Source organism: Nanorana parkeri, unplaced genomic scaffold, assembly GCF_000935625.1.
Source record: "Nanorana parkeri isolate BGI_ZX_2015 unplaced genomic scaffold, ASM93562v1 scaffold13, whole genome shotgun sequence".
In the NCBI taxonomy this organism is placed as follows: Eukaryota; Metazoa; Chordata; class Amphibia; order Anura; family Dicroglossidae; genus Nanorana; species Nanorana parkeri.
The window spans coordinates 2385168-2408022 of record NW_017306281.1 but is presented as its reverse complement, the minus strand read 5'-3'; the positions used below and the strand labels follow the sequence as shown (position 1 = coordinate 2408022).

The following is a 22855-nucleotide window of genomic DNA, read 5'->3' as shown; positions in this document are numbered from 1 at the left end:
TTATCTTATACTCATTTTAACAAAGTGCATTTTGTCCTTTCTATTATGCTTAGTTCCTTGACGCAGCAGAATTCGGTGACCTGGATAGCAGGAAAGGTATTAATTGCTTGATCTGTAGGTTTAAAATAGCTATTAAACCTCCATTTTCTTGTAGTCTACTATAGTAGTAAATGTAGATGAGCCTCTAGTGGACAGTAGTTGTTCAGCGTGCCAATGGTACGCATGACACCTCCTACCCGCCTTCCTGAATACTGCTGTAGTTAGATGTAATGGGAGACAAGTAAAAGACTGCAGCCGTCTGTTTTGCTGCAGAAAAGATCTCTTTCTCTGTATGGGAGCTGCTTCCAAAATGAGTTAAACAAGCACAGAGTAAGTATGACTCCAGCTGTCATCAGCCACTGTTGCAAATCAGAGTACGATTTGTGCTTTTCTTACAGGGTAGTTTTGCTGACTCTCTACAAGACAAGTTCAACAACTGTGCATCCACATAGAGGAGTAAACTGCCGCTTTCTACAAGGTAATAAAGTGAGTCTGTGGGTGGTAGAGGTTTTCCAATGTCATTGGGATGATTACTCTTTAGGGCTCATTCACAACAGATGCATTGGTGCTGTGTTGGTAGTCTTACGCAGTACAGTCCCAATGCATAGATGAGGCAAAAAGCCTGGGTATTCAATTAGGTCAGTTCACACCGCCACGGTGGTGTGTGCTGAACAAACATAAAGCACGGAGTACTTTTTTATTTGGTGCAGTGGGTTTCAGTGCAAGCCACCACATCGCAATGCTGCTGCAGTGAATAGAAGGAATTGAAATGTTGTTTTCTAACAAAGGAAAAAGTAATCCATGCGATGCTCAGGGATCAATACATGAGCACTGTTCTTCCCAGCACAGACGAAAGGAAGCACATTTAGTGCGGCTGGCTGGGGTGAACGAGCCATTTTAATTGATAAACACACATGGACCAAAGGAACCCTACTATAAGTACTTTTGACTTTTATTTTCCTGAACTGCATGTTTGTTCCAGGTGCATACACTGTTTTTTTCTGCACCACACCACAATGAAAAACAAAAAAAGAGATAGATGGGGCTTTTAAGGTGTCAAAAATGCAATTAGGGATAATACAACATAATAATGACAAAATGACATTAAAAAAATGTATTTATTAAAAGATTACATGATCCACATGATAAAAATATACCCACTAGTATCCATGATCAAACAGCATAAAACCTCCCTGGACTCTGTACATGTGCATGATACATGCATGATAGATACAATGAACTTTTTTTAACACGCTATTGTGGTATGCGCTGGGAGTTGCATTGGAGTGCCATTCAGAATATATAAATGAAAGGCAATGCACACCTAGTGTGCGGTGCAATACATTGTGAGCATTGTGGTACCATGGCTTTAGCACAATGCCATGATATGAACCAGCCCTTAGTGTAAATCTGAAAACCCCAAATAGTACACATTGCCAGTCCTGCCATACGCTAAAAGATTTTTTTCAGCCTGCGAGCTGAATGAAAGGAATCAAACAGATTCCCCCATCCACCCTACACAATGTGGATGGGGGATTTCCAAAGAGCCCACTCCCCCTGGGCTATTATATTATAATAGCAGCATTTGTGCCACTGTCAGAGTATCCGAACAGTGACTGTAGCTGATTGGCTGCAGTCAGTGTTCAGCCGGATAGGCTCCTTCGACAAAAGTCGATCAAAAAAATGGAGGGGTGCCGACAGAGTCAAAAGCAGGGGCATCAATAGACCTGGGCACCTGGAGTCTAGAAAAGTTCCAGGTGGCACATCCTACTATTTTCTCTGTTGTTAAAGTGAAACAACATGAACAGAGTAAAGATTTACACTTGTCATTAGCATTTGCCATTTTTTGAAGAATTTTGGTGAAATGTTTTTGAGCAAGGGGTGTGTAGATTTTATGAAACAACAGTTTTTCTGTTGCTGTGTTAATGCAGTCTTATTGTCGTTTTTATTACATTTGCTGTGTTAATGCTGCTTTTCATATATATCCACAGTGTTTGCAACAGCTGCTTTATTTTCTGAAGGAGTGACCATCAAAGAGCCTTATGAACAACTCAGATCTTCTATCACCAAAGGTACAGAGTAATTTGTATATACCGGAATGTCTAACATACTAGTTTTATCTGTAAAAGGAATCTTTTGCACAGAAAATATCTTAATAAGGTGCCCATACACTGCACGATTCTCGTACAAGAATCGCGGGAAATTCCGCAATCGTGCAAGAATCGTGCAGTGTATGGAAGGCGTGCGACCGTTTCTACTGTACGGTCGCACGTCTTCCGTCGAACCAGCATGCTAGAAAACCCGCCGGGAATCGTACGATTCTCGGCGAGTTAGTGGCCTGCTGGTTCGACAACTGCCGAACGGGCCGGTGTGCGCACGTGTTTGCAGTCATCGTAAGCCCGCCCCTCATTACAGTCATCGTAAGCCCGCCCCTCAGGGGGGCGGGCTTGCGATGATCGAGAGTACGATCTGCCTGTCCAAGATGGGCAGATCGTACGTTTTTTTAAGTACTTTACAACCATCGCAAGACTAAGGTCTTGCGATGGTTGTAAAGTGTATGGCCACCTTTAGATAGAGTCTGCCACGACAGGCAATAGCCCACTATGTGCTGAGTTTTGGGTCACAGGAGGACATTAGTATACAGGTGAAACTCGAATAATTAGAATATCGTGCAAAAGTTCATTTACTTCACTAATGCAACTTAAAAGGTGAAACTAATATATGAGATAGACTCATTACATGCAAAGCAAGATAGTTCAAGCCGTCATTTGTCATAATTGTGATGATTAGAATATTACATGCAATCAATAAAACAAGGATTGTACATAGAACAATATCGGACCTCTGAAAAGTATAAGCATGCATATGTACTCAGTACTTGGTTTGGGCCCGTTTTGCAGCAATTACTGCCTCAATGCGGCGTGGCATGGAAGCTATCAGCCTGTGGCACTGCTGAGGTGTTATGGAAGACCAGGATGCTTCAATAGCGGCCTTCAGCTCTTCTGCATTGTTCGGTCTCATGTCTCTCATCTTTCTCTTGGCAATGCCCCATACATTCTCTATGGGGTTCAGGTCAGGCGAGTTTGCTGGCCAATCAAGCAGAGTAATCCCACGGTCATTGAACCAGGTTTTGGTGCTTTTGGCAGTGTGGGCAGGTGCCAAGTCCTGCTGGAAAATTAAGTCAGCATCCCCATAGAGCTCCTTCTGCGGAAGGAAGCATGAAGTGCTCCAAAATCTCCTGGTAGACGGCTGCGTTGACCCTGGACTTAATGAAGCACAGTGGACCAACACCAGCAGATGACATGGCTCCCCAAATCAACACAGACTGTGGAAACTTCACACTGGACTTCAAGCATCTTGCAGTGTGTGCCTCTCCATTCTTCCTCCATACTCTGGGTCCTTGGTTTCCAAATGAGATGCAAAATTTGCTCTCATCAGAAAAGAGGACTTTGGACCACTGAGCAACAGACCAGGTCTGTTTTTCTTTAGCCCAGGTAAGACGCTTCTGACGTTGTTTGTTGTTCAGGAGTGGCTTGACAAGAGTAATACAACATTTGAAGCCCATGTCCAGGATCCGTCTCTGTGTGGTGGCTCTTGATGCACTGACTCCAGCCTCAGTCCACTCCTTGTGAAAGTCCCCAACACTTTTGAATGGCCTTTTCCTGACAATCCTCTCCAGGCTGCGGTCATCCCTGCTGCTTGTGTACCTTTTTCTTCCATACTTTTTTCTTCCACATAACTTTCTTTTGCAATTAACCTTTTGAGGCATTCCCTCCTTATGGAGGGTGTCAAGGATGGTTTTCTGCACAACTGTCAGGTCAGCAGTCTTTCCCATGATTGTGATTCCTAGTGAACCAGACTGAGAGACCATTTAAAGGCTCAGGAACCCTTTGCAGGTGTTATGGCTTAATTAGCTGATTAGAGTGGGACACTTTGAGCCTAGACTATTGCACCTTTTCACAATATTCTAAATTTCTGAGATTGTGGATTTGGGGTTTTCATGAGCTGTAAGCCATAATCATCACAATTATGACAAATCATGGCTTGAACTATCTTGCTTTGCATGTAATGAGTCTATCTCATATATTAGTTTCACCTTTTAAGTTGCATTAGTGAAATAAATGAACTTTTGCACGATATTCCAATTATTTGAGTTTCACCTGTATGTCCTCCTGTGACCCAAAAGAGAAGTATAGCCAAAAAAGTTCTCTTTTAAATATTGTTTCTTGTTTCCCTCCAAGAAACTCCAAGATGAGTGAGAACAGAGTGCACAGTACTGCCAAACAGACTTATTTTGTCACTCTCATTAACACACTCTCATCCAAACCTCGTCAACTCTTATCTACTTTTAACTCTCTACTATGTCCCCCACTGCCATCACCCACTAACTCATTCACTGCTCGTGACATTGCCATTCATTTCAAAAACAAAATGTATACAATTCGTGATCAGATCGCCACTGTGCAGTCACCTTCCCCTATTCATGTACCAGACCCTCCATCACCCTATCACCACAGAGTAGGTAACAAAGCTTCTCTCTGACACCCACCTCACCACTTGCTCCTTGGACCCTGTTCCCTCACCATTACTTCGGTCACCCTCTTGCTCTATCCTATACTCTCTTACTCACATTTTCAATCTCTCACTCTCTACTGGCATCTTTCCCTCCCCTCTAAAGCATGCTCTGGTCACCCCGATACCCAAAAAAACATCAATGGACCCTACCGACCTCAACAATCTCAGACCAATCTCCTTACTCCCATTCACCTCAAAACTCATAGAATGCCTTATCTACAGCTGCCTGAGCCGCCACCTCACTGATAACAACCTTCTCGATCCCTTACAGTCTGGCTTTCACCCGCTACACTCCACTGAAACCGCCCTCCTAAAACTCACTAATGACTTACTAACAGCTGAAAACAATGGCCACTACTCCTTACTCTTGCTATTAAACCTTTCAGCTGCTTTTGACACTGTTGACCACCTGCTCCTCTTCAAAAAACTCCACTCGCTTGGCCTACAAGACTCTGCTCTCTCACGTTTCTCCTCCTACCTATCTAAGCGCTCCTTTAGTGTCGCCTACTAATCTAACTCCTCCCCTCCTTTCCCCTTTCTGTAGGGGTCCCCCAAGGCTTTATCCTTGGACCCCTTCTCGTCTCTATCTACACCTCCTCCCTTGGTCAGTTAATAACCTCACATGGCTTCCAATACCATCTCTATGCCGATGACACTCAAAAATATCTTTCTACTACACAACTCCCCCTCAGTGTCCTTGCGCGTCACTAATCTACTAACCGACATATCAGCCTGTATTTCACAACACTTCTTAAAACTCAACCTTTCAAAAACTGAGCTCATGATATTTCCTCCGGCCCATGCATCTTCCCTCAACTTTTCCCTTGAGATTGATAACACAACTATCCAGCCCTCCTCACATGCCAAGGTCCTAGGTGTGATCCTTGATTCGTACCTCCTTTTTTCCCCACATCCAATCACTATCCAAATCCTGCCGCCTTCACCTTCGTAACATCTCCAAAATACGCCCCTTCCTCACCAATGAAACTGCAAAATTACTCATCCACTCACTTGACTATTGCAACTCCCTCCTCATTGGCCTTCCACTACACAGGCTATCCCCCCTTCAGTCTATCATGAATGCAGCTGCTAGACTCATTCACCTAACCAACCGCTCAGTGTCTGCATCCCCCCTCTGCCAATCCCTGCACTGGCTTCCTATAGCCCAAAGGATAAAATTCTAAATATTAACAATCAGTTACAAAGCCATCCACAGCTCTGCCCCCGGCTATATCTCAAACCTTGTCTCAAAGTATCACCCTAACCGTCCCTTCCGCTCCTCAAAAGACCTTCTGCTTTCCAGCTCCCTCATCAGCTCCTCCCATGCTCGCCTCCAGGACTTCTCTAGAGTCTCTCCCATCCTTTGGAACACTTTACCCCAACCTGTCCGACTATCTCCCACTCTGACTGCCTTTAGGCGATCCCTTAAGACTCATCTCTTCAGGGAAGCCTATTCCACCTCAAGCTAACCACTGAACTATCACTTTCTCAAACAATTCATCCCCACACAGCTACCACCCCATGCATCACTTGCCCCTCCCTTTTAGATTGTAAGCCCTCAGGAGCAGGGCCCTCCTTACCATCTTGTCTTGAATTGTATTGTGATTGTAATGTCTTCCTTATATTGTAAAGCGCTGCACAAACTGTTGGCGCTATATAAATCCTGTATAATAATAGTAATAATAATAATTAACACTGGTCCTGGTAGACTGTCCTTGATATGTATGAAAGAATACTTTACTTTTGTTTTTAGTCTTCTATATTTCTATGAGCTTGGCAACATATGCTTCATTATTACTGTTAATTTTATTGTATATCTTAAGTTCTTGTCCTCGGATCTGGAAAATTCCACCATCCAGAAACAGAGAAAAGAACTGCAGTTGCTGATCGCTGAGCTGAAGGATCGAGATAAGGAGCTCAATGATATTGTATCACTGCAACAAAGGCAGCTGCTGGCTTGGCAAAATGATCGCCCAAAAATTCTCACACTGGAGCAAAAGTGTGCCAGACTAGAAAGTATGTGTTTTTATTTTATTTTTATTTTGGGGGTTTTTTTTTAATGGAATTTTTCATTTAAACAAAAAGTACATCATAATAATAATAATAATAAATATTTTGCCCCTGTTAATGGCAGCAACCATAATCTGTATTCCAATACAACACAATCCTTCAAATAAATGACTGGAAGCATATGTGTAAAAACAAATTTGTGCTGAAGGTGGGGGCTTTTAGATGATTGCAAAATAATCAGCCTGGCATTGGGGGAAGTGCATAGAATTCTGGGGTGCAGCACTAGAGGGATCACCAGCTGGAGGAAAGAGGTTTGGGTTCCGCTATCTAGAGCTTTAGTTGGGCCCCATTTAGAATACTTTGTATAGTTATGGAAACCTCACTTACAAAAAGATATTGATAATACAGAAAAAGTCCAGAGGTAAGCAATATCAACAGCTGGATCATGCAGGTATCTTTTTCTCCTGTAGTTTGTTCATACATTTTACTAAATAAAACTAGAATAGTAATGCATGGCCCATCACAGATGTTGAAGGCTACACGAGCGGCACCACAACTGTACATGCTCTGAGCTGATTTAAATCTTGTGGGCTTTAAGTGCTGGACAATTACAGGTGATGGTGGCAGTAATGAGATAAGTATGTTTATTCACTAGGTGATCTGCAGAAAAGGAACAACATAATCAAATCATTAACCAAGAGGATACAATTTTTGGAAGAACAGCACCAGGATCGCAGGACAAACTTGGAAAACACCCAGCAGCAACTTCAGGAGCTCTCTCTCGTAGCAACAGAAGCCAATAATCATTGCCATGACTTAGAGGTAAAATATTTGGCATATAGATACAATCCTTGTGCCAATGCAAAAAAAACAAACCTTTATGCTCAGCAGATATATAAGCCATTAGGTGCCACATGGGTGAGACCATATAACCAACAAAAATATCTGTATTACTATAGCCAAGCAACCCATAGACATGGGACAATTTTAAACCATAGATTGGTTAGAAAAAGTGCCCTGATCACTATAGTTCCCCCCTGAGATAAGTGAGGGGACCTCTTTGCCCTGCTTGTCTGCATTGTCTCCTGATCCGATGCTTTACGACTATGGCAAAGCTAGGTGCTGGATGAAGAGTCAGATCTTACCTATATGGTCAGGCACACTCCTTTTCAATGGGCACCCATGGATAGATATGTGAAGTACTATTTGGAGCTAAAGCAACCACATAACACACACTTATTTTTAGGAAAACAACCATTTCATACAAGTGTAGAAAATATGGACCGGTCTGCAACCGCTTATCTGATTTGAGCAGGAGATTCTGGAATGTTGGTTTTGAAGATTAGTGCTAATATTTACAGAAATTGAGATAAAATTGTGCCACTTGGACGTTAGAACATACTTCTCCATTCCTGTCTACATTAATGTCCCCTGGCTTCAAGTGTTTCAGTATAAAAATCCTGTAGCTGAATGTGAAGATGTGCCGATGTGGTCAACAGCAGCAAACTAGCAGTCAACTTTGACCCATCCAGGATACCTTAATGGCTATGTCACACTTGTGAGCCCATTGCTACAGAGGGCAGAAGACAAATACTCACCTTTTTTGGCAGCATTGCTCTATTGGTGGTGAGGAGATTCTGCTATTGGTGGTGAGGGAGATTCTGCAGCATTTCTGCAGTGAGGGAGTGACCCCTCGTTCATCTGGACAGTGAGGGAGTAATAACATGGAACCATCTGAGTAATCTGGTCTCTTTATAATGATCCCTTTCTTTTTGTTGCCAGCAACAGAATTGGTAGTGGGTCATTGCTCATAAGAATGTGTACTATTTATGTGTTTTCTAAGCAGAAAAAGAAAATACTTGGCCTGTAGTGAACCGCTACACATACATTTTAAATACATGTATACAGTTTTATCTACTGTATGGCTTGCAATTCTGTTCAGCAAGTAATGTGACTAACACATATTTGCAGTACTGCATGACTAGACAGGTTACAAATGTAACATGTGGTTTAGCAATGAAGGTTTCTGTGTTACTTATTTGGCTCTAGCCTGCTCAATGGACATTGAATCAGCATCAGGAAGGTGATCCAAGAAGTAGTAGACTGCTCTTTGAGCAAATAATGGTGTAATTTGTCATTTCCACAAATGTCCTTTCTTGACTGTTACAGGAAAAAAATCGACGCTTGAGTGAATCGGTTTTGGAGTTGTCAGCACAAGTTGGGCAACTACAGGCCCGAGAACAAGAGCTTTCCACTTTACTAAAGTTGAAGGTACGATGTATAATATGGGTTATTACAGGGGTGGGCAATACATTTTCTTAAGGGGCCACATGAGAAAACGGAACTGTTGTGGAGGGGACAACACATTACTGTGAAGGAGCGTAGGCACATATGTAAATTGGTAAAAAATCTGATTAGGAGGCTTCTAATGTAGGGGCACTCCGATGGATGCAGCTAATAATTAGTTGTCCCCATCAGAGTGCCCCCTTACATTGGTTGTTCCCATCAGAGTGCCCCCCACTTTTGCAATTAATATAAAAGAAGGCACTCTGATGGGGGCAACTAATGAGGGGGGAATTCCGATAAGGACGACTAATAATTAATTGTCCATACCAGAATGTCCCCTTAATCTGATTGTCCCCATCACAGTGCCCCTTATTTTCTTAGTTAATGTAAGGGGGGCACTCTGATTGGACATCCAATGTAAGGGGGCACCCTAATTAGAGTGCCCCTTTATATTATTGTCCCCTCATAGCTTATTTTCCTACTATATTAATAGGTCAGAGGCAGGAGCCGGGAGGTGGAGCAGGCTGCAGCAGAGGACGGAAGAAGATACTCATCTGTCTTCCTGTAATGCTGGGGGCTGGGAACATAGTTGACATCGCTAGTTGCTAGGACTGCCTGGCAGTCCTAGAAACCAATGACTGCGGAGGAGGTGGACACCTTATGTCATTGGTTGCTAGGATACCATGGAGGCTGGCACATCCACTGTTAGCCAGCCATAAATGAGCGCAAGTTTGCGATCGGTTCGTGTCCAGACCACAGGCCGGACAGCAACAGCCGGTGGGCTGGATGTGGCTTGCAGGCCGTAAAATGCCCAGGTCTGGGTTATTATGACTAACACTTTCCTAGCAAGCCATACACCTGTAGAATTGTGTTAAAAAATGTTGCTTTTTAGAACGTTTGTTGAACTTTCTAATGGTTAGTGGTGTCTAATACATGTTAATTTGCGACCGTAGTGACCAAGAAAATTGAAGAAACAGGATGAAAAATTTTCTAATTTCTCATCTTAATGAACAAAATTCTAATCATGAATGTGCTTTTCGTTTGGAAAAAGTTGTACATATTGTAATGCACATGTGCTAAGCACAAAAGAAGCCCGCTTAATATGCCTGGGATTCCATTTAAGTACGCAGGCTGGATGACATTTTAGGGGTTACGAATGAAATGAGTCTATGATGGCAAGATCGAATGTTCTAAAAAGCGTTGTTTGAACGAAATTCTAACAGTGTATGGGTAGCTTTACTCTGTACCTTGGGAGAAAAGACCTACCTCAAGAGACCTAATGAAGACCAAAGGTTTTACTTTTCTCCCTCAGACCTTCCAGCCTGGAAAGTTTTTAGAAAATCCAGAAGTTGAGAAAAAAGAAACTTTGATAAGAAACCTAGTTAGGGTTATGTACAACTCCGCTAAGAATGTAGCTACTTATATCTATGCATGTACCAAATATTAATGTGTTGTTCTGTCACTGTTCGCTGCAGGATGCAGACATTATAGAAGCAACCGAACACATCAGAGAGTTTACATCTCGATTTAAGGATTTAGATGCAGAATTGCGCAAGACCAGACGTAGGGAAACTACGATTTCAAGGGAAGCACAAGATCTTACGCCCAAGCTAAAGGGGTTGAAGACCGAAGTTCATGATCTAAAAGGCATGAGAATTTATTTTTGTTTTACAAATTCTTTTTTAGGGTCGGCCTACTTTTAATGTATTGTGATTCAAAGTACATAGAAAAGTGTTCCATTAAAGTAAAGCAGGTTTTTTTCAGAAACAAATAACCAAAACATGACTTCTTTTGAACCTTTGCTTATTCTATGTAAACTGGTAGAGGAAGAAGGTTTATATCTGACATTTTAAATGCAAGCTATGTAAGTATCTGAATCTGATTTGATATCATCCCCATGCAGTCTTGTACAACAGAGCTCACAGAGGAAGAAAGAGAAGCATCACAAGGGTGTGTTCAGTGCAAGAAGTGTGGTGATAGGAGGAGATAGTAGAATAAAAAAGACATATATGAGCTCATCGGTGTGCTGCTTCTCCTTTTACTGTTGATTCACAAGGTGGAAGTGTAGAAGAGCAGCTCCCTCCCCCTTTTCCCCTGGCAGGCAGCCCTCTGCTGTGTTGAAGAGTTTTGTAAATCTCAGGACTGGATGGACAGAAATATAAATTGTTTGGCAAGCAAAACTGCTCTCATATGTGCATTAGATCTGTGAAGTTAGCTGTTTGCCAGGCATTGAGCTTAAAAACAAATCCATACTTTTGTGACTAGTAGTACATTAAAAAATGCACTATGTAATGATAAAGCAAAGAATACTGATGCATTCTTTATTCACATAAACTTAAAAATTATTCAAATTCACAGAAAGTGTGTCAGATTACTTCATGCATATGTTCACTTTAAACTTTATTTATTACAGATTTTTAGCAGTATCAATTTACACAGTGCTTTACTTACTGTCCATTCACATAGGTCCTTGCCCTCAAGGAGCTTACATTCTAAGGTCCCTTTCATCTTACATACATATATATTAGGGCCAGGTAGGAAACTGGAGTACCTGGAGGAAAACCATACAAGCACAGGGAGAACATGCAAACTCCATGCAGGTAGTGTACTGGTTGGGATTAAAACAAGGCATGACTACTAACCACTAAGCCAATGTCCTGCCCATATAAATATAACATTGATTCCTACAGTACTCAGATATATCACATTTTAACCAAGCCCCTACGTACAGTATTGTATTGTCTGTACTATATGCTTTTGTTCACATCAATCACCGGAATTCATAACTAGTGTCTGTAATGCATGCGCAAAACAACTGTCACTGCTTGCACCAGATTCATGTATATGTTGGAAACCTCGTCCTTAACAACCAGTGACTCAAGCAGTGGGCAGAGCCTGAAGCGGAATCCAGAGAACTGAGTTCCCTCTTAGGTCCGGTCTGCTGCTGATTGACAGCTGGCAGTGGTAAGGTGCCATAGTCAATAGCAGGCTAGCTTTGGCTCCTGCCTGCTGTCACTCTGCAGCAGAGTGGTCCCGATGGGAAACTCAGTTCTCTGAATTTTTAGAATTCTCCATCAGGTTTTGCCCACTCAACATCACCAAGATAAATAAATGTAGACAGGGGGATGCTGGCTAACATTATTACCCAAATATGGCCATATTTGGGTAATGAGGTTAGACAGCATCCCTGGCCCTTTGTTTATATTCATCTGCCAGCTGAGAATCCTCTGGCCAGCAGCGAAATGGGGCTGGGGATGCATAACTGGTTGCTAGGACTCCGGTGGCCTGGTGTCCTAGTAACCAATAAACGGAAAGCTGTCAGAATCATGACAGCTTCCAGCACATACATGAGTTTATCGAAGGTTCTTTTAATCTAAGAATATAAACGTTGCAAATGAATGTGTTAAAAAGATATGTACTGTATAATTATGTGTCTACAAATGCATGTAAGGTGCACATAGGTGTAAACGCATATATACTAATACAATGAAAAGCATCCAAGGCAAAATAAAACATATACAGGAGTGTATGGAAACCAGATGTATGGAAAATGATCTAAATTGGTAGAATACAATTTTGATAATTCTTAAGGGAGGTTAATAAGCGTAGAAATGCTTTTCAAGATAGCACAAAAGGAAAAATATTATTATGTAACCATTTAGTATTCTGGTAGGAGGAAGGCTTAGGAAAAATATGCTTTAATCATTCTATATGTGTGGTTTACCCTCCAAATATTCTTTAACTTTTCAAATAGTTGTCACTATGGGGCTATTGTATTAAAAGTGTGTACAGGCAAATTTCTTATTGCAGATATCGACCAATGTGAATCATTGTTTCAGTTTTTAATCCAAGACCGCTAATTGCTATGGGTAACAAGAAATTTTGCTCATGACTCATGGTTCCCACCAAAATCCATACCATACTTTTATGTTAGGGTCTGGTATAGATTTAAGGGGGGGACACCATGCAACAACAACAACAAAAAAGACGCAGAGCCCCTACCTTCCCATCAGAGACTCTCCCATGAAATCAGAAGCACCCATTCACATCAGAGTCTTACCTTTATAATCATCACCACAGTGCAGCTTGACATAGGGTAGTAGGTGGAGCAGGTCTGGAAGGAGGCAACCTCCTGGATGGATCCATGGTACTACTGGCAGGCTCACCTGCACCATGGAAATGCATGATGCTGTGTGAAAGTTTGAAGGGACCCCTGACAAAGCCAGAAGGTACCCCAGTGTGCCGCAGCACGCTGGTTGAGAAAGTCTGCAGTACACAGTATATTCCCTGACTCCTAAAAGTGTCTGTTGGCTCCTAGATTGTTAACTGTGATTCTGAATACTGCAAAAACTCATCAACTTCTGGTATATGCTGCCAGTAGGGCTATGTGCGTAGGTTGTGTCCATTGCTTTTAGACTTTACCTATATGCATCCACATTTTTAGAATGTAGCTGTCTTCACTGCAGCATTTCAATTTATGAAAGTGTCTAAACCATGTAGTAATAATTGCACTTTCATTACTTTGTATATTGAAGATGACCTGAGTCAGAAGACGGTGGAGAACAATGAGCAGAGGGAAGAGATTATCCGCCTAAAACAGGAAAGTGCCTACTTACAGGCTGAGCTGGTCTTTGCAGGTCAGTGGAGTTCTTTCCACAATTACAAAGTAACAAAGCATCTAATGCCTTTTTAATGATTTGTGATCCTCCTTCTTCATTATGTTTGTCATACTGATCACTAATTCCAAAGCTCACATATACAAATAATGCTGATTATAAATTGCAATCTTTGTAACAGCAGTACACTCAGAACTGTTATTTCAGTTTTTAGCAGATGCTGTAGAATTAAATCGCCTAATAGTTTCTTAGATCCTTTTTTTTTTTTTTTTAGGAACTGTTTTCAAATGTCACTATGGGCACAGTGTTGTATGATGTGTTTGTGCCTGCATACAGTACTTTTTTCAGCACAAACCACAACAACGCAGTTGTGTGAACTGAGCCCATTTGAACAAGGTATATTGCCTTGTCTAGCATTGAAACTGCGCTGGAAAATTGTCCCTTACAGCGAACCTCCTTGTTTCTATCTGCATAGCCATAACACAGCTTAACTTGACTTGAGTTCCAACATCTGCACTCCTGACACAGTGGTTACGGGGGGAACCCTCACTTGCCCTGTTCAATTTTTATGAAAAATGAACAGAATTATGTCATGGAGAATGGGGCAGAAGAAACAAGCAGAAACAACCCAGTGTGAACAAAATACAAAACTCCAAAGTTGGTGGCAAAAGAGCCAAGAACTATGGCAGAGAGAGACAGAAGAATCCAACAGGTGACTGTCCAACAGACCCCATTTATAACTGTGACATCAATTTTGTGTGGACCGATCCTTAAACCCTTGCTAAAAGTAAACCTATAGTTATTACAAAAGTTTATTAATAAGGCATTTTGTGGTAATAGTTTCATTTAATCCTCTCATGTGTACAAAAAAACTGTCCAACACTGTAACATCCGAATGCAGAAGTCAATGTGGCAGATAATGGTGACTATAAATAACATTTATATTATGACTTTAAGCCATCCATATTTTGGTTACTTAACCTAGGGGCAGCACGCTTGTTGCTTTGACCACTCATTGCTATGCGGTTTTAGTGCTTTCCATGTTGGGAGCGATTGCCCTGACAAGAAGCAATTTAGAGATATGAGACCACAGCATCTTTGCCCATAAAAGTCTGCAAACATTTGAAAATGGTGCAGTCCTGAATAGTTGTGTCTATTGAACCATTCCCCCATTCACTTTGTTCACCCCAGATGTTAGGGAGTCTTGGGCATCAGCAAGGCTCTGTTCGACGCCATTCAGACGGGCGGCCTGGCATTCAGTGAACGATACTGCCGCATCTTGAATGCAGTTTTTTTTGTTTGTTTTTTTATCATCCCAATAGGGTTTTCTATTGTAATACCAGTATGCTGCATTTGGCAGGTGGTGCCACTTATTGAAATTGATTGAAATTGTCGCACTTAGCAAATAACCAGGGCCTGATTTACCATTAGGCAGAGTAGCCACGTGCCTACAAGTGCCCTCTATAGAGGGACGGCGTGCAGCTACCCACTCTGCCTAATTCCCGGTGTTGTGTCAAGATACAACCCAGGCAATAGCAAGGAGGGTGCATTCTGCACAAGATGCACCCTCCTGCTCCAAGACCAGCGGCGCCTACAGGAACCGCCGGCTTCTGCAAACACACTGCATAAGGGTGCCCTGTAAACAGATTTCTATTCATGTCTACAGGTGCCTGAAATGGAAATCCGGCCTGGAAAACGCCATCGCTTGCCAAGCTCAACATGCTATTTAAAATTTGCTGCAATGCAAAGGATCATGGCTGTGGCATGTATACAGGGCTCAACGTTTGGGGGGGCTATTTTACCTGTTAGGGGGGTAATAAAAATTTGGATTAACCGCCTGTTTTTACCACCCCCCTTGACACCTGTCTGAATCAGGCAGGCCTTAGTTATCATTTTACCTCCAGTGCGGAAAAGTGCAGTATAAATAAAATCGTTTGGCTTGTTCTTGTATTTCACGTTGCAAATATCAGTGCAGATGGCATTCAAGTGCAAAAAGTACATCTCGCTGCACTTTGAAGTCTGTTAATATGTAAAGCTTTCTAGGAATAGACAAATGAGTCTTCTACCCTGTAGCAAGGTTATTTCTAATAGTTCTCTCAGTAATTACAGCATACCGTATGCTGTATGTGTTTTCATTAATATTTAATCATCCAAATTGGTGTTTACAGTCAGAATCAATGGTTCTTGTTCTAGCTGAAAGAGAAAAGCGAAAAGATCAGCTTCTTCAATTGGCAAAATCCAAAAAAGACAGAACAGACATAGAACTGCAAAACCTGCGGCAGGTAAGGCTATAAAATCACTGATCACTTTTAAGTTACTTATTTTTCTTAATTCAAGTAGGTTTTGTAATCTCTTCAATGGCAGTTTTATTAGTAGAGATGTCTCAAAGTCCATTGAGATCTGTGTGTTTGTTTTTTAAATTTCCTGACCACCTGTCTGCAGATATCCGTTCTACAGATTATGATTTGAACAGTACCTGGTTAAGGAGAGCAGATGTCCGGAAACCATCTGCGTTGAGTGCTGAGAGCCAGTCTTTAATTACTTAATATGACATAGAGCAATGTTCAGAAAACATAGAAGGATTCATAAGTCAGGTTGATCATGAATCCTATTTACCTCACTAATTAATTATTTTTTCTATAAAGTGAGCCTGGCTTGTCATCAAAGTGTATAAATTAGCATTTCCAGCAAAGTGCTGTCCCCTCCTGTGCCTTTATAGTAAAATAAATATTGTGAATTATTGACCGTAATGTAGGCTCTTGGTTATAACCTCTCCCTCTGATGATGTTAACCTGCCTGCCTGTCTGTCATACTGGCTCTCTAATTTCTATGTGAGCTACAGGCTTAGATCATGCATACAAATAAGGACTTCTCCTGGCTGTTTTTTGATAATCCTTATCTGTGAAAGTGATTTAGAAAGTACTGAAGCCACGGAGTCCTTAAAGGCCTTGGAGTCGAAATTAAACTTGACTGTTCCCAGGGCTTAACTCTACCCCTTTAAAGGGTAATTCCATGTTCCCAGGCAAATTTGGAAAAATAGAATTACCCCACACCAATCTTCCATCCCCCCACCCCTGCTGCTCTTACCTGTCACCAAACGCTCCTTCCCCTCTGCAGCTGCCAGTTTTATATAGAGTAAGGGAGGGTTAAAACCCCTGTCAACTTTCTTCTTGCCATCTATTTGCTATTGGAGAGATTTCCCTTCACTTCCTGTCCGATTGCCAACAACAGGAAGTGAAAGGAAATCCCTGTTATCACCAGAACTAGTGTCCCTATTGGAAGATTTCCCATCTATACCTGTTATGATGGCAACCCAACATTTGGCATTTTCTTTCACTTTCGGTGATTATGGTCACCAGGGCAAATACAGAGGTTGAATCTCACTAACGGGGACACATACCGCAATTCAAATCTGACAGGTGTTCTAATCCCTCTCCAGTCTATCCAAAACTAAAAAATTATTTGGTTTCAGTTCCATTTTAATCCCAGTTTACAGAGAAGACATGGCTGTATATAAAGCCTGGATCTAGAATACAGGATACTCCACAGATACATGGATTATATATAATGCCTGCATTTTACCAGGACTGTTGGCATATACACTTTAGGCATGGCAGGTTCACTTTAATTTTATGCACAAAAGTGATTATTTGTGTAAAGCATACCAGCATTCATATTGGCCACATGTCTTTTCATCTTATGATAGATATACATGAAGCAGCAACACGATTTACAATTTCTTCATGTGAATTTGGAGGCAAATGATAAAGCACAGGCAGATGCGGATGTCAGGTAAGAAAGTTTATTAGAAATATCTGGCTGTTGCTTCAAAACTTTCAGACACTGACCCAGAACAAATATACATGTCAGTCAGAGTGAAATAGGAACATTGCATCTGCATACTTGTTCCAGGTCATTGACTCAGAAGTATTGAAGCCAAAAGGTCAGTATGACTTCCAGGTAACTAGCATTTTCAGAAGGAAACCGGCTATAGCAGCATGCATGTTTCTCTTGTGATACGATGCATGACAACCACTAATCTAATTTTATAGTTTTCATTGCATTAAGAAGAAAGAGGCGGAATTTAAAGTGTTTTTTTTTTATTTCATTATAATACAGACATTTATATAGTGCCAACAGTTTGTGCAGCACTTTACAATATAAGGAATACAATACAAGACAAAATGGTTATGAGGGCCCTGCCCCTGAGAGCTTACAGTCCTAAAAAAGTGTAATTCATAGATCAAGAAATTTGCAGGAAACATTCATGGTTTCCTATTTGCTGTACGCTCTTACTCCAATTCAAATAAGCGGACGTATCTGCTGAATTTAGACTGGCAAGATGTACATGGAGTGGGAAGCTGTATATGATGACAATTTTATAGTTAATTTCTAATAATTTGACCTATTACATCAGTTAATGGATACATCAGTTAATGGATACTAGAAGGAAACACAGGTGTGTTTCCTTCTTGTAGCTGTGACTGGGCAGCTATAAAAAAAAGCTTTGCCTTTTTTGAGAGAAATTTTTGAGTTGGGGAGGGCTTGTTATTTAGTTTATCTTCTATGGATTTTTATGGATATGACTATACCATTTTTCCTAGCAGTGGTCCACTGAACCTCAGTTCCTTGGTCTCTGATGAAAGAGATGAGTTCCTTGGAAGCTGTCAAAGCCTCCGTTTCAACTTATTAGACCTGAAGCCTCCATTGATGCAATCAAGCCTAAGAGACTCGGGACCTTTAAAATGGCAAGTCAGTATTATGGAATGTGTATTTCAAATCAATGTGTGTCACAGAATTTTCAGAAATGTTGAAAATGCCAGTTTGGGGATTATTTACGTGAAATGGAACTGCATTGAAATGAATGTCACCACGTTTGTTAAAGCTGAACTCTGAGCACAAAAAAAGTAATCAAATCTATTCCTTAATAGCAACATATACTATAAATTCACTTTATGTGCAGTGCACCAAGCATCTAAAAGTAGTAGTGATATCATTGCTATGCTGCATGTAGCCTGTACCAAGAGCACAACTGTAAGTGGGACCTTGGAGTTTGCCACACTATTGGCTGCCTGCAGATAACTACAGGAGGGAGCAGATACAAGACCAGTCACCATGCACAAGGAGAGAGCACAGCGGTGACTGGTCTTTTTTACAGGAAGTTCCTTCACAAAGTGCAACAGTGTTTTCATGCTGGTTTAGTGTGCAGATCTGCAAAAAATACACAAACACACCAAGATTTATGTAGGAATACACATGGTTGCTGTGTTAAGACAATATTTTGTTTAGCTCAGTGTGAGTCATGATGCACCTGTCGGTATGGTCATTCATGGTCGGTAGAAGCAGTGTTACTTACCTGTAAAATTCTGCTGAGATCTCACCCTGCTTGCCCCATGTCTCTATGATGACAGGCAGGATCCAGCTGGATATCCCTCTTCCTGACGTTGCCTGCATACAAAAGAGCAGGTCACTCTGACAGTCTCTGTTGGGTCTCATTAGAACCTAGACATTAGGCCTAGAGCCTGTCAATCATTAATCTGGGTTGCCTTCATTCTTTTAATCAGCTTCAATCATATTGATGAGAGGCTCAGAAAAAAGAGCCATAGAAAAAACGACTAATGGAAAGATACAAAACACAAAAATTCCCCAGCCTCAACCTGCCAGCCAGCCTGCAACCAAACAAGTAGCCCTGTCAACAGTATGCGTTAAAATCAGAGGTTTAGTTGCACAAACTTTTGGCCAAAAATATGTAGAAGCCACACTGCCGCGTCAAGGCACCTCTGCAAAGTGTGGTCCTAACTCTATGTATCCGAGTCTCCAAGTGTGAGCATATTAATGAAGTTGATAAATTACATGCAGGTGTACCTGGAGGTGGCTTACTCCTCCTAATAAGGTGCTGGGACTCCAGTGCGTCCCCCTAACCCAAAATAGTCAAACTAGAAAAAATGGTACATGCATGAATCTATAACCGGCCTTTATAGCAGGGCGCACATTGGGAAGGCTTACAACAATACAAAACACAAAAATTCCCCAGCCTCAACCTGCCAGCCAGCCTGCAACCAAACCAGTAGTTTTGGCAGGTTGAGGCTGGGGAATTTTTGTGTTTTGTATTGTTGTAAGCCTTCCCAATGTGCGCCCTGCTATAAAGGCCGGTTATAGATTCATGCATGTACCATTTTTTCTAGTTTGACTAATGGAAAGATCCCTGGCATGCTCTGCCTAATTCAAACAATGATCAACTAAATCACTCTCAGCAGAAATTGGGGTAGTTCATACTGTTAGTGGCTAAGCAGACTATCGCTCATTCTTTCAAGATGCAAGTTATTCAATATGATGTGAAAAACTTTCTAGTGTCCTCACAGATTCCTATGAACAATTTAAAAACATCTGGACGCCTTGGTTCTCTACTGTCATGGGCCGATTTGCTACTTTACCACTCCTGTGGCTGCTGCTCCCCTGCTCCTCTGCTCATATGAGTAGATATGAGGGTATCATGTGGTCCAACGCAGGACCAGCTATAGAGAACCAAGGCGTCCAGATGTTTTTACATTTTTCGTAGGAATCTGTGAGGACACTAGAAAGTTTTTCACTCGCAAAGAATCCCTGCACGCACTGCTTGAACACATCATATTGAATAACTTGCATCTTCAAAGAATGAGCGATAGTCTTATCTCGTTTCTCATGTTTATACTACCTTGTCTTCTTTTGTTTGCTTCTGTTTCCGATCTATCCCCCTGTTTTCTCTCTCCTCTAAGATTCTTTCATGAGTATCTAACATTATTTCATAAAAGTGCCTCAATTTTCCAAAGGGCACCGAATGCCTATTTTCCTTTCTTATGCACCCGTGCGTTTTGCATTTGCTCTAGCATCATTTACATTTTACTCGTGCCTTTTTATGTTTTATTTGATGACGTTGTTCATTGCTATGTCTTATTTTTTATTTTACTTCCTGTTTTGTTTTAATTTTGGAAAACCTTAATAAAAATATTGAAATGGAAATTACGACGAATGAGATGCACTATAATACTGATATATTAGAAATGAAAAGATTAAACAATTTTTAAAATCTCAATGTTACACCTATGCAGTGTTTATGTATATTAATTGAATGGTTTAGGGACACAATTCTGATAAAATAACACCTTGGTATATGATATAAAATACCTCCAGGTATTAAGTGCTTCCATAACAATGGTATGCATAAACCAGATCATGCAAAGCAGCTGAAACTTAGCATAAAGGATCCTGATAGTGAGCTTCTTATACTGCTTCCATGGTGTTTATATGGTTGTTGTGTGTTTCCCAGCCATCCGGCAGTGGCACAACCCTTCTTTGCAGAGCCAGTTGCCATGACCTTGTTTATCCTTGCATGTAAAGTGCCGCGTAATTTATGTGTGCTATACAAACAAATGAAGAATGACAACTTACAGCTTATAGAAATGAGGTCCATTGCAGATAATTATCTGATGCATGTCATAGTTCTAAATCCAGTTTGAAGATTAAAAGCTTTATTATTACCAGGTCACCTCATTTTAGTATTTATTTGTTTAATCTATTGTCCTTCATGTAGTTTGTTAATCATTTACCTATTTTTTGACTTCGTAGCCAAATTCATGATATAATCTCGCAAAACCTCTGAATTATTCCAGATAGGGTTTTACTGTGTGTGCGCTGTTCTGTTTTCCACAGTCTGTATCAGGTTATCTCACTAAGGTTTCATAGGTAAATTTTCAGATTAAAGGGGAATGTGGACCATACAAAGAAGGTATATTAACCCATAAATAAACTGATTGTTTCAGAGGTCTGACATCCATAGAACATTTACACTTTTCCACAAGATGTGTTTTGTTTTTTTGTTTTTTTTTTTACAAGAGATTTTGCTGTTTTTTGCAGCCAGACTACTTTTATGTTTGTTCAAGAAATACAATTAAACAAAGCATTAGATATTTCATAAGTTTCACAGTGAATATGTGCGTCAGTTGGGGATCTACAGATGAAACAACAGCATTTGCCTATTGAGGAACACATGGGACATATGTGTTCAATGATTGATTACTCCATGATATATTGACATAATATGAGGCTTTACCCAGCAAAGGACTAGATCATTTATTTTTCCTTTCCAAGTTATAGATTGCAGATGAAAGATATGAGGATAACTATTATATGCTTACCTGCATTACTTTTAATTACTTTTAAATACAAGCATTCGACCAACTAATCACTTTCCAAGTGGAATTGATATTATGTTGTTTTCTGGCACCTTTTGTTTATATGTGTATAGATAAATTGTGTTTTTATTCTTCACAACCATCCCTTTTTTAAATATAATTTGGGGATATAGTTTGTATTTAATTGGTTATATATTTGATAAATAGAAGGTGGTTCTAAATAATTTTTGACACTGTAGCATTTACCAGAAATACGTGTATCCAGTGTTGCATTGATTTAGACCATTTTACCATTTAAAGTAGTATTTCAAATGCTGAGTAAATCACTTAAAATGGATGTGGCTCCTTGATGTTTTCTGCAGAATCAGCTGATCCCCTGAGCACTGGTCCTGTTTTAGGATGGCTCCTTTCCCTTGCAGGGTCCTATGGAGCCACCTTTTGTGTGTGCTAGTAAGCTGTGTGTGTCTCCACAAACACACAGGCACAGCAAGGCAATCCACTCCCCTCCTTGTTCCTCCCTGCTCCTTCCTTCCTTCTCCAAGCTAGTAGATGGATGGCTGCTGGGGACTGCTGAAGCTGAGTTGAAAGAGTTGGAGTCAGCTGTTTGGAAACATGATGATTGTAAGTGCTCCGGTAAAATTGTAAAGAAATCCTTTGCTAGGCAATGCATATTTGTTTCATTTGGATTCATTATTTAAAAAAAAGGTTTGAGGGTTTAATACTACTTTAAGCTGGACCCCTTCTTGAATTTTTTTTAGGATATGGTTATAGGTATTTCTTTCCTTTGTTTCTTAAAGAAGTGTTATTCATTTGATTTAAGTTTAATAAACTTTTTCTGTTGTTTATAGCATGGTCCAAGGCCCCTTTTTTTCTACTTATTTTCTTATGTTTGTAGTTGTAGGGTAGGACAATCGCTTTGTTCCTGTATTTGTTTGTCACACAAGTGTTCAGACACGATCTCAACTCTTTTTCAGTTAAATATTTTGCCACCTTTTCCTAATGTCCCACAATTCTTGGGACCACACTTCAAATGCTGCAGCTGTCGCTGAACAGTAGCAGGGAAACCTGAGGTTTTGCTCATGATATCCAGTCAGGTTGAAAAGGGACTCCAACTAAAAAAGTGAAGAAAAAACAAACACATATAACAAATGGTGTAGC

General features: G+C 40.8%; 1 protein-coding gene across 1 annotated transcript in view; it reads left to right on the top strand.

Annotated features, from left to right (window-relative positions):
• The first annotated feature begins 489 nt into the window (after window positions 1-489).
• The window catches only part of CCDC62 (coiled-coil domain containing 62), a 44872-nt gene continuing 22506 nt past the window's right edge, over window positions 490-22855 (top strand). The window contains exons 1-10 of the mRNA XM_018556870.1: window positions 490-517; window positions 2031-2111; window positions 6438-6630; window positions 7280-7446; window positions 8794-8895; window positions 10386-10557; window positions 13446-13547; window positions 15720-15808; window positions 17233-17318; window positions 18134-18278. Coding sequence (XP_018412372.1) covers window positions 2082-2111; window positions 6438-6630; window positions 7280-7446; window positions 8794-8895; window positions 10386-10557; window positions 13446-13547; window positions 15720-15808; window positions 17233-17318; window positions 18134-18278 — 1086 coding nt within the window. The 5' untranslated portion in view covers window positions 490-517; window positions 2031-2081. The remainder of the gene's footprint in view (window positions 518-2030; window positions 2112-6437; window positions 6631-7279; window positions 7447-8793; window positions 8896-10385; window positions 10558-13445; window positions 13548-15719; window positions 15809-17232; window positions 17319-18133; window positions 18279-22855) is intronic.